The sequence below is a fragment of the Botryllus schlosseri genome, chromosome 12 (genome assembly GCF_051294905.1).
Source record: "Botryllus schlosseri isolate E-star chromosome 12, Bs_hap1, whole genome shotgun sequence".
Lineage (NCBI taxonomy): Eukaryota > Metazoa > Chordata > Ascidiacea > Stolidobranchia > Styelidae > Botryllus > Botryllus schlosseri.
The window spans coordinates 7174140-7187120 of NC_137247.1; the positions used below are offsets into that span (position 1 = coordinate 7174140).

At 37.2% G+C, this 12981-nt stretch overlaps 1 protein-coding gene across 4 annotated transcripts in view; it reads right to left on the reverse strand.

Annotated features, from left to right (window-relative positions):
• Positions 1 to 12981, reverse strand: part of LOC145451795 (baculoviral IAP repeat-containing protein 7-like) — a 46414-nt gene that overhangs the window by 13697 nt on the left and 19736 nt on the right. For all 4 annotated transcript variants that reach the window (XM_080330029.1, XM_080330028.1, XM_080330030.1 and 1 more), the window contains 2 exons: positions 916 to 1005; positions 49 to 131 (listed from right to left, as the gene is read on the reverse strand). In XM_080330029.1, coding sequence (XP_080186155.1) covers positions 49 to 131; positions 916 to 1005 — 173 coding nt within the window. The remainder of the gene's footprint in view (positions 1 to 48; positions 132 to 915; positions 1006 to 12981) is intronic.

Consider the following 12981-nt stretch of genomic DNA (forward strand, 5'->3'; position numbering starts at 1 on the left):
TGTGCAGTGATTAGCAGTATTCGAAGAGATATATTAAAAAGTGCGGACCTTCTTTCGTATTCATTCCGCAAATTAGCTGCTCGTAGCATGATTTCATGATCTCGATCGATAATATTTGCGAACGCGATAGTCTAAAAGGAAAAGAGTGATAAATTGACAGCACGAATGGCTGGGAATCACGCAAATCTTTATGACGCTCCGACTCCCAATCCCCCATAAGTAAAAGTTCAGTGTGATGTTCTGGTAATTCTGATCATTTGTAACGTCATTCAAATTATATCAGTAAAGTTGTCCCGTCTTCTATGTTCACATGAAAGGCTCAAATCGACATACCGGCAAGTGAGAATTCATTTTCCGTGCATTTTCCACGGTAGCAAAATGCAGATTGAATACTTACGAGAAATTTATTTGATTATTACTATTTGCACCATCACGATAATCATAAACGGTAATTTGATACGTCTACACTATACAGTGTTTTTCAGAACCATTATCAATGCCCCCCCCCCCGATACATCTACATTGCACATTTCCTGTCGTTTGTTAGTTGTGGTTGTCCATTAGCCTGGCTGTGAAAGCTATAAAGGAGAACGACTTCCCAAAAAGGAGGACATATGATAACCCTACGGCCTACAAATAACGTATTGCGTGGTACTGATGAGCGGTTTGAGGTATGTCGTCTGGGGTCAGTAATACTCGCCGCATAAAACGTTGGAGATGAGGCGCGAATAAAATCTAAATAGGCCATAGGTATATGATGAATAATTATAGCTCGAAAGTAATATACGTAGTCGACGGATTACTAAACGATTTCCAGACATTTTTGAACCAATAGGAATCATAGAGCGTGATGTTTATTCTATATGCACTACACATAGATGAATCCCATTCTGGTTAACTGATAAAGATCATTACCGGTAGCAATTCTCTAGACTCGTTGATGTTGACTCTTTGCATGACCTCTGAAATGTCTGCGTGTCTCTGGGCAGCAAATTTATTAATTACCTGAAATTAAATTTGAAGGAATGCTTTAGGCAAGTATTAAAACTCTACCAACCAAACACAAAATATGCACATCTTTGACTGAAAATATATGTGGAATTAGAATGCGACGTTTAAATTGAAATGGGCGTATATTGAACGTAAAGTGAACGTATATAACATTTAAACGGGTGGTCCTTAACCTTTACTACTTCGCAGCCCCAAATTTTCGCTGAGTCATAAAAATGAAATCTACCACAATACACATCTAACCACACATCTAATACATTACTGTACTGTGGATCGCTGGTGTACAAAATGACCTGTACACCAAACCAACAGAATGTTTAAAGAACAAAAACATTCAAGTATAATTTTCACATAAAACGAAGGTAATATAATGAATATTTACTGCTGTTCCCTTTCAGAAATCAATTCAGAAATTCGATAATACACCTCGGGAAAGCGTGATACCAATTGCTTAATTACAAATGAGCCCATATATATTTGGTATAGAATTGTCATACCAGAAGGCAAGGGTTCTGATTATGGAACCCAACCTCCACAGCGTACGCCAGTAGTGTAGTAGATCGCTCTGGGGGTGGCAGGGCTCTTATGGGTGCACCCGACCGGTGCCGCGAAAACTCGTCCTGAACCGGTGACCCTTTCAGACCCCCCTTCCACCCGACCGGTGCCTAGGTTGGTATAGGCATCTCTCGACCGGTGCCTCGAAACTCGTCTTGAACCGGTGACCCTTTTCGGTATAGGGATCACTCAACCGGTGCTAGTATAGCCATCTCTCGACCGGTAACCCTTTTCGGTATAGGGATCTCTCGACCGGTGCCTCGAAACTCGTCTTGAACCGGTGACCCTTTTCGGTATATGCATCTCTCGACCGGTGTTGAAGAAGTATCAGGTATGGTAAATAGTCACGTGATTGACTCTTAGTTAATGTGTATATCCCAAATTATTTTATATGACCGATTCGAGTTGAGCCCAACGTTTACGGTGAATGCGACTTTAATATGTCGTTATTCTTATGGCCGCGGTTGCATGTCGTACTCTCAGGTATAGACTGCGTTGACATGTCGTAATTTCAGTAAAAAGGTGTGAAATAGTTGGATAAATCTAGGAATCAGCCGCATGATAATGTTTTGATAATTAGTTTGCGATAGAGCCGGCGTAGACGGCGATTCGAATACCAACAATATCCGCGTTCACAAACTGACGACGATTCGAATACCAACAATAACCGCGTTCACAAACTAACACTCCAAAAAGGTGCGAAATATTGGTAAAATCCCGCGATCGCTCACAAGATAATACCTAAGACATAACCATCGCTCGCGACTCGCTGTTACATACATGCCGATCGTTGACAATGTAATATTTTGGTAATAAGTTTGTCACATAACCGGCGTAGATGGTGATACCAACAATAGCCGCGTTCGCAAACTAACACTTCAAAAAGGTGTGAAATAGGTTGCAAATCCCACGATCGCTCACGAGATAACACCTAAGACATAGCCATCCCTCGCAACTTGTTGTTACATACATTCCAATCACCACAATGTAATATTTTGATAATCAGTATGTCACAGAACTGGATTTCACTGGTAAAATTTAATAAGTAACGAATAACAGAACCGTCGCAGACGGTGATTCGAATACCGACAAATTCTCACTTATTTCTGATCCAACCCTAATCCTCTGTGAAGTTGAGGCTTATTCAAAAAAGGTGTGAAATAATTGTAAAATCCTACGTCGCTGACACGATAACGCATCAGACATAGCGATCTAGTTTTAGTACGGTGTCGGAATCCATTCGGGTTCTATATAGGTAAATCCAAATAATCCAAAATGAAATATTTGGACTTTGACATAGTCTGAATTGAAATAGATTGACAAACATGACTACCAACTTTCCCGCAGTCCCATTTCGATATTATATGCACATTGATTTGAAACAAGTAATGAAACATTTCAACTCTATTCGCGATCCCGCTTTCCGTTTGTCAAAGAGATATTTTAACATCTTACCATACTCAAAAGAATTCTTCACAACATTAACAATTGGTAAAAATCTAGTTTTCACTTACTTGATTATATCACTACAACTCACAAACTCGAATTAATTCATCCTGGCTGTATTCGTATGATCGGTCTTTTTTATTCAATTGTAAAGATCGTTACTATTCTGAAGACAAAGTATTTACTAATCGGTACATATACGATTTGACTTGGACATATTATATTTTGAGTATACGAGATTTGAATGTCCAAACAATAACTGAGAATTAATTTATCACAATTAAATCCGTATATTACAGCGTAAAAGATATTGGGGTGTCAGCAACTCTGTACGGTCGTAGTTACTACCACTAATTTACCCGACCAACTCGTCATGATCATTCCTGAAATCAACACAAATATGACCACTGACTTGAGTTAACCACAAAACAGCATCAAGTTTTAAATCCACTTGTAGCTTACGGGTTATTTGAATGCTGGTTATGTTTTGTTGTAATTGAGTTAACGGAAATAGTATTACGTCTCGACATCTGACCATCTTACCATATTCAAAGAATCAACCACGAAAACATTGTCAAGTAAATCCGTTAACCGACCAACTCAAACAGTATCAATATGAAAAACAGCCAAACATACACGAATCCATACAAGCACTAAAACCTAAAATCCATAACAAGCCTGGTTGTATTCATATCCCTACACGTCTTTTTTATTCAACTTGAAAAGTCGTTATTATTCTGTAAGACAAAGAAATTACTATGCGGTATATTTTGTAAGATAAAAGTAATTACTTCTCGGTGCCCGCGACTTGAGATTGACATAATATGTTTGAGTATGCGAGATTTGAAAGTCTACCCAACATGTTGAGAATTCATTTCTTACAATCGAACGCAGGTGTTATATTGAAAATTATCATGATGTAAACATAAGGATTGACACATTGATTTGACATATGTAATAGTTGATCATGACTTGACTATTAAATTATTTGCGTTAATTAGACTCGGTGTTGTGGTAAAGATTATTGTGACAGCAACAAACTTTTCAGTACCATTGTTATTAACATATTGAGTTGTAAACTATGTGTGTCTAAAATGTTCCCGATTGGAAAATTATTCAGCCTTGGTACAAACCACGCAGAGTATTGTGGATATCAGGAAATATTTTACAAATGTAATTGTCTGCGGTAAACAAGACTAAAGATGAAACAACAATTTCCTTTGTTGAACAATAACCGGTGCAATACTTTATTGTCGGTGAGAATTGAAACACTTTCGCGCATTACCTGGTGTCAAGATATCACACTAGGTGAATAGACATACCACCATTTGATTAATGCTTAATCCGTTCGCATCATTTCACACTCACTTTGATCATTACAAAAGTAAATTGGAATATGTTTGCTAGGCACCACCTATTCAACTATACTTGAGTAATACAGAAACCTCTCAGCATTAATAAAATCGAAATGTGCGCTACACTGAAATCTACAAAAATGTGTTTGTATTGCTGTTCGTAGTAGCGATATCGATTTGAACCTCCATCATCTAACCAAACTACTGAGAGTCGTTGTCAATTTACATGACGTTCACTGATTACATACTAGAACTATTTGTGCAACGCACACGATCAGAGAAATTGGACATTTTTCCATTACCATTCGTCAAAGTAAATGTCGTCGCAATAATCAGTCACTAAAAGACCATATACTTGTATGTGATTGAATCGCCGACAATTAACTCGGTAAATCAAACCCCTGAGAAATTTCACTCAGTCATTGGATAGGAAACAGCGTCGCTTAATCGGTGTGAGTCGTTTTTCTAAATGCTAATCATATCTGTCCAGCCAAGAACAATTTTCACTTACCTGGTAATGAAACCAAACGGTGGGTCTTCGTTCGATATTTTGTTTGTGTCAAATACTTTGCAATGAACACATTTGAGTGGCTGAGCTTTACATCATCAAGCTGTCATTTGTAAATCAAGATTTCGGTAAACTTGTAAATGTAACGATTAACTAACCGTCATTTAGTGATTGGTGAACATACCAAACGATGCACATCCACCTCCGAAATACTGCATTGATCTTAATTTCCATCATCGTGATAATCGAAGTACATTTCTTTCGAATTCGTAACAACCGACTTTTCTATGGTGTGATAAATTTTTGACAAGTTATGCTTAGAAGATTGGTTGCATATCGCGAAAAATAATATACCACTCATATTGATACTGTTTCTCCATTGATCGATATTTTCAAACGAGTAAAATTTATTACTTGAGTTTCTCCGCTTACTATATGTAAATGTAAACTCAGTCGTCTTTTAACATCACAAATACATTGATAAAAGGTAGGCAATCAAACGCTACAAGTTTAACTTTTGTAGGTTGTGTATGATTACCCCATACAACTCATTTCTTACTGAAGACATATGAAATATATTCATGTTACACAAAAATACTAGATATTCCCACACTACAAACCTGTACAATGATTGGTGGTACTTTCAAACTGTTTCGATACCTCAAGAACTTTATTGTCTGAATGGTTGTTCATGTATCTTAATAATCAAGTGGTTCAACACAGAACTAGCACGAACAGAAACATCAGAGTTGTTTACACAAAAGTTTGTGAGTGTACAGAATGCGAATACCATGTGTAAGTCCAACACAATTGTGGTATCCATCCGAGTTTAGTTAACACAATTTACGACACCGAGGTCGCGTCATCTTTCGTAAAATAACAATCCAACCAAGTCTTCAGGATATGTCCATGTCATAGCAATAAATCAGCTACTCCAACAACAGAGTACATATGTTTTCTAGTTACGACCCTTACATCTTACACACAAATCAATCTACTTTGCTAACGAAAAGTGCTGAGTCATCACATGGTTGCCCTAGCAACAAAACAACTAAACGTACTATCATACAAAATGGTCGTTATAGTCACCAACGGTACATGGTACAAGTAACAAGTCTCGAGAATCCAGTTATTGAAAAAACGTGAAAGTATTTCTACGCCAAGTCGTTATGTTGACGAACGCGTATATTGTAATATCATGATCGATTTGCATTCGTTCGTCACAAAATGTCACTACTCTAAATAATTATTTTTCACTCAAACACAAACGCATACTTGTCACCATTCGTTTTCATCAAGCACGAGATCAAGAAACTTACTTACCACGACATGAATTGTTATTTTTATATTGTGTAAATAGATAATAATTAATTTTAATAACACTATATCAACATCATCGAGTTTTGCGAATAGATTTACATGTAGTCTTGTGGTTTTAATCGAAGCGCACAGCGTGTTCTAATGTAGAGTCATCTCTATTGTACAACAACTCGGTAATCGAAATGTATGCATTAACATTTAAACAGCGATCTTGGTTCGTCACGCGAAAAATATCTTTACTGTCGCAACACTGTGATACTCTGCACAAGATGTGTAAATCCTTTTCACACTCATAATAATACACTAACGGGATACCGACGTCAAGCAACAACGTTTAACAACATCACTGACACTGAACATACGATACCTACCCAAGTAAAAATATCATTTTCACCAGGAGGTCAGCCGTTACCTGTGTACAATTACCATTTGCCCTTGGGGGTCTAGCGTTACCCAGAGTAAGAAACCATTTTCACTTGGAAATACATTTTTTCCCCGGGTAACAAACCTTTTTCACTTGGAAATATATTTTTTCCCTGAGCAACAAACAGTTTTCACTTGGAAATATATTTTTTCCCTGAGCAACAAACAATTTTCACATGGAAATATATTTTTTCCCCGGGTAACAAACCTTTTTCGCTTGGAAATATATTTTTTGCCTGGGTTACAAACCTTTTTCACTTGGAAATATATTTTTTCTCTGAGCAACAAGCCATTTTCACTCGGTAGTCCGTCGCTTACCTGAGTAAAAATATCATTTTCACTTGGAAAAATACTTTTACCTAGAGTAACTAATCATTTTCTTTTAGAAATATATTTTCTCCCTGGCTAACAAACCCTTTTCGGTTGGAAAACTATCATTTACCTGAGCACCAATACAGTTTTCACTTGGAAATCTATCTTTTACCTGGGTAACAATACCATTTTCGTTTTAAAAACGGACAACAACACCAGACAATTTGATATTTTTGTATATTGTTACAACAGGCAGCGACAAAATATACACCAACAACGACTCCAATACATTTGTGTAATAGCTTATTCACTTGTTCTGGTGCATCCCATCGAAATCCTCAGTTACCCGCATGCAATGTGCTGTTGTACATCGACGTGTATGTTTTGGAAATTGGACAATAGGTTTCGACATGTCTGCGATGTCCGGGTTCGTGCTTTGGATTTTCCAGAGTCAAAATGTCTGAATAAAACACCTCCTCGACTTCGGTAAATGTTTGGCACGCAGATAACGGCGGTCGGAAATCGAGGAATTTATGTTTCCATCGGGCTAACAACTCCAGGTTACTTGTGATTTATCTCACACGTGTTTACTATGTTGTGTCGCTCTTTATTGATCAATACATACCACACCATTCAGTTTGAAATCGGAAACCCCGAGAAAGAATTAACCGGATCCGGATATCAACTCTGAATCGATAAACATGCCACAACCTGTGTTTCCATGAAAATTACAAGACATCGCAAAAATCAAGTATACTTCGCTATTATTTGCCCGCACAAGTAATCACGTAAACGAGGTGTATGACATTACATAAATCATGGATAACATCGTGTCTAGCATTACAAACATCATGGGCGACAAATTCGTCTTCTCAAGTCCCGTCATGCGCAGACTCTGTACATTCAGTGTGGGTATAGATGACTTGGAGATAGACAAACAGACATCTTTGACCGTAACATGGCCTTAGCACGAGAATTCTTTACACGGGTGCAACGTCGCAGTCAGACATCTTTAACAGTGATTCCGCGTATGGAAATCTTAAATTCGATTGCAGTTTTTGTAATCCTAGTTACTGGGTTTCTGTGGTGTGAAGACTAAATTCGTGTTGATCCCCGCTGTAAGAGTGTGATGTCCATTTCACACCTAGAGCAATTATAAAACGCATCTTCGAAACTTTTGATCTATTTCATCCGCTTGCATTTCGAAACGGATCAGCACCACAAGGCAATTGAAAAAACTTTGTCGTTACCTGATCATATACACGAGTAAGGATGGGACTACGCGTAACTTTCCATAGATTCCTCTGGCCTCACACCGTTGTTTTACGACACAGACAAGACGCAGCGGTGGAAATATTGAAAATGAAAAACGATACCTTGGTTACATTTGATTTGGATTTTACACCTGATGAACCATACACTCGATTGGTACATTGGGATGACGACTCTATCGTCGAGGTTGAGGGAAAAGAAATGTACAGATTTGTTGGTGTCGTGAATATTCAACGAAAATCGGGGTACATGATAGTACATGGTTCGCATATATGACTATGAATGTATCGGTATGCATAATGCTCTGTTCACTGTATCGATATCACCAATGGTATTTGAACGAATAACCATGTTACGGTCAAAGATGTCTGTTTGTCTATCTCCAAGTCATCTATACCCACACTGAATGTACAGAGTCTGCGCATGACGGGACTTGAGAAGACGAATTTGTCGCCCATGATGTTTGTAATGCTAGACACGATGTTATCCATGATTTATGTAATGTCATACACCTCGTTTACGTGATTACTTGTGCGGGCAAATAATAGCGAAGTATACTTGATTTTTGCGATGTCTTGTAATTTTCATGGAAACACAGGTTGTGGCATGTTTATCGATTCAGAGTTGATATCCGGATCCGGTTAATTCTTTCTCGGGGTTTCCGATTTCAAACTGAATGGTGTGGTATGTATTGATCAATAAAGAGCGACACAACATAGTAAACACGTGTGAGATAAATCACAAGTAACCTGGAGTTGTTAGCCCGATGGAAACATAAATTCCTCGATTTCCGACCGCCGTTATCTGCGTGCCAAACATTTACCGAAGTCGAGGAGGTGTTTTATTCAGACATTTTGACTCTGGAAAATCCAAAGCACGAACCCGGACATCGCAGACATGTCGAAACCTATTGTCCAATTTCCAAAACATACACGTCGATGTACAACAGCACATTGCATGCGGGTAACTGAGGATTTCGATGGGATGCACCAGAACAAGTGAATAAGCTATTACACAAATGTATTGGAGTCGTTGTTGGTGTATATTTTGTCGCTGCCTGTTGTAACAATATACAAAAATATCAAATTGTCTGGTGTTGTTGTCCGTTTTTAAAACGAAAATGGTATTGTTACCCAGGTAAAAGATAGATTTCCAAGTGAAAACTGTATTGGTGCTCAGGTAAATGATAGTTTTCCAACCGAAAAGGGTTTGTTAGCCAGGGAGAAAATATATTTCTAAAAGAAAATGATTAGTTACTCTAGGTAAAAGTATTTTTCCAAGTGAAAATGATATTTTTACTCAGGTAAGCGACGGACTACCGAGTGAAAATGGCTTGTTGCTCAGAGAAAAAATATATTTCCAAGTGAAAAAGGTTTGTAACCCAGGCAAAAAATATATTTCCAAGCGAAAAAGGTTTGTTACCCGGGGAAAAAATATATTTCCATGTGAAAATTGTTTGTTGCTCAGGGAAAAAATATATTTCCAAGTGAAAACTGTTTGTTGCTCAGGGAAAAAATATATTTCCAAGTGAAAAAGGTTTGTTACCCGGGGAAAAAATGTATTTCCAAGTGAAAATGGTTTCTTACTCTGGGTAACGCTAGACCCCCAAGGGCAAATGGTAATTGTACACAGGTAACGGCTGACCTCCTGGTGAAAATGATATTTTTACTTGGGTAGGTATCGTATGTTCAGTGTCAGTGATGTTGTTAAACGTTGTTGCTTGACGTCGGTATCCCGTTAGTGTATTATTATGAGTGTGAAAAGGATTTACACATCTTGTGCAGAGTATCACAGTGTTGCGACAGTAAAGATATTTTTCGCGTGACGAACCAAGATCGCTGTTTAAATGTTAATGCATACATTTCGATTACCGAGTTGTTGTACAATAGAGATGACTCTACATTAGAACACGCTGTGCGCTTCGATTAAAACCACAAGACTACATGTAAATCTATTCGCAAAACTCGATGATGTTGATATAGTGTTATTAAAATTAATTATTATCTATTTACACAATATAAAAATAACAATTCATGTCGTGGTAAGTAAGTTTCTTGATCTCGTGCTTGATGAAAACGAATGGTGACAAGTATGCGTTTGTGTTTGAGTGAAAAATAATTATTTAGAGTAGTGACATTTTGTGACGAACGAATGCAAATCGATCATGATATTACAATATACGCGTTCGTCAACATAACGACTTGGCGTAGAAATACTTTCACGTTTTTTCAATAACTGGATTCTCGAGACTTGTTACTTGTACCATGTACCGTTGGTGACTATAACGACCATTTTGTATGATAGTACGTTTAGTTGTTTTGTTGCTAGGGCAACCATGTGATGACTCAGCACTTTTCGTTAGCAAAGTAGATTGATTTGTGTGTAAGATGTAAGGGTCGTAACTAGAAAACATATGTACTCTGTTGTTGGAGTAGCTGATTTATTGCTATGACATGGACATATCCTGAAGACTTGGTTGGATTGTTATTTTACGAAAGATGACGCGACCTCGGTGTCGTAAATTGTGTTAACTAAACTCGGATGGATACCACAATTGTGTTGGACTTACACATGGTATTCGCATTCTGTACACTCACAAACTTTTGTGTAAACAACTCTGATGTTTCTGTTCGTGCTAGTTCTGTGTTGAACCACTTGATTATTAAGATACATGAACAACCATTCAGACAATAAAGTTCTTGAGGTATCGAAACAGTTTGAAAGTACCACCAATCATTGTACAGGTTTGTAGTGTGGGAATATCTAGTATTTTTGTGTAACATGAATATATTTCATATGTCTTCAGTAAGAAATGAGTTGTATGGGGTAATCATACACAACCTACAAAAGTTAAACTTGTAGCGTTTGATTGCCTACCTTTTATCAATGTATTTGTGATGTTAAAAGACGACTGAGTTTACATTTACATATAGTAAGCGGAGAAACTCAAGTAATAAATTTTACTCGTTTGAAAATATCGATCAATGGAGAAACAGTATCAATATGAGTGGTATATTATTTTTCGCGATATGCAACCAATCTTCTAAGCATAACTTGTCAAAAATTTATCACACCATAGAAAAGTCGGTTGTTACGAATTCGAAAGAAATGTACTTCGATTATCACGATGATGGAAATTAAGATCAATGCAGTATTTCGGAGGTGGATGTGCATCGTTTGGTATGTTCACCAATCACTAAATGACGGTTAGTTAATCGTTACATTTACAAGTTTACCGAAATCTTGATTTACAAATGACAGCTTGATGATGTAAAGCTCAGCCACTCAAATGTGTTCATTGCAAAGTATTTGACACAAACAAAATATCGAACGAAGACCCACCGTTTGGTTTCATTACCAGGTAAGTGAAAATTGTTCTTGGCTGGACAGATATGATTAGCATTTAGAAAAACGACTCACACCGATTAAGCGACGCTGTTTCCTATCCAATGACTGAGTGAAATTTCTCAGGGGTTTGATTTACCGAGTTAATTGTCGGCGATTCAATCACATACAAGTATATGGTCTTTTAGTGACTGATTATTGCGACGACATTTACTTTGACGAATGGTAATGGAAAAATGTCCAATTTCTCTGATCGTGTGCGTTGCACAAATAGTTCTAGTATGTAATCAGTGAACGTCATGTAAATTGACAACGACTCTCAGTAGTTTGGTTAGATGATGGAGGTTCAAATCGATATCGCTACTACGAACAGCAATACAAACACATTTTTGTAGATTTCAGTGTAGCGCACATTTCGATTTTATTAATGCTGAGAGGTTTCTGTATTACTCAAGTATAGTTGAATAGGTGGTGCCTAGCAAACATATTCCAATTTACTTTTGTAATGATCAAAGTGAGTGTGAAATGATGCGAACGGATTAAGCATTAATCAAATGGTGGTATGTCTATTCACCTAGTGTGATATCTTGACACCAGGTAATGCGCGAAAGTGTTTCAATTCTCACCGACAATAAAGTATTGCACCGGTTATTGTTCAACAAAGGAAATTGTTGTTTCATCTTTAGTCTTGTTTACCGCAGACAATTACATTTGTAAAATATTTCCTGATATCCACAATACTCTGCGTGGTTTGTACCAAGGCTGAATAATTTTCCAATCGGGAACATTTTAGACACACATAGTTTACAACTCAATATGTTAATAACAATGGTACTGAAAAGTTTGTTGCTGTCACAATAATCTTTACCACAACACCGAGTCTAATTAACGCAAATAATTTAATAGTCAAGTCATGATCAACTATTACATATGTCAAATCAATGTGTCAATCCTTATGTTTACATCATGATAATTTTCAATATAACACCTGCGTTCGATAGTAAGAAATGAATTCTCAACATGTTGGGTAGACTTTCAAATCTCGCATACTCAAACATATTATGTCAATCTCAAGTCGCGGGCACCGAGAAGTAATTACTTTTATCTTACAAAATATACCGCATAGTAATTTCTTTGTCTTACAGAATAATAACGACTTTTCAAGTTGAATAAAAAAGACGTGTAGGGATATGAATACAACCAGGCTTGTTATGGATTTTAGGTTTTAGTGCTTGTATGGATTCGTGTATGTTTGGCTGTTTTTCATATTGATACTGTTTGAGTTGGTCGGTTAACGGATTTACTTGACAATGTTTTCGTGGTTGATTCTTTGAATATGGTAAGATGGTCAGATGTCGAGACGTAATACTATTTCCGTTAACTCAATTACAACAAAACATAACCAGCATTCAAATAACCCGTAAGCTACAAGTA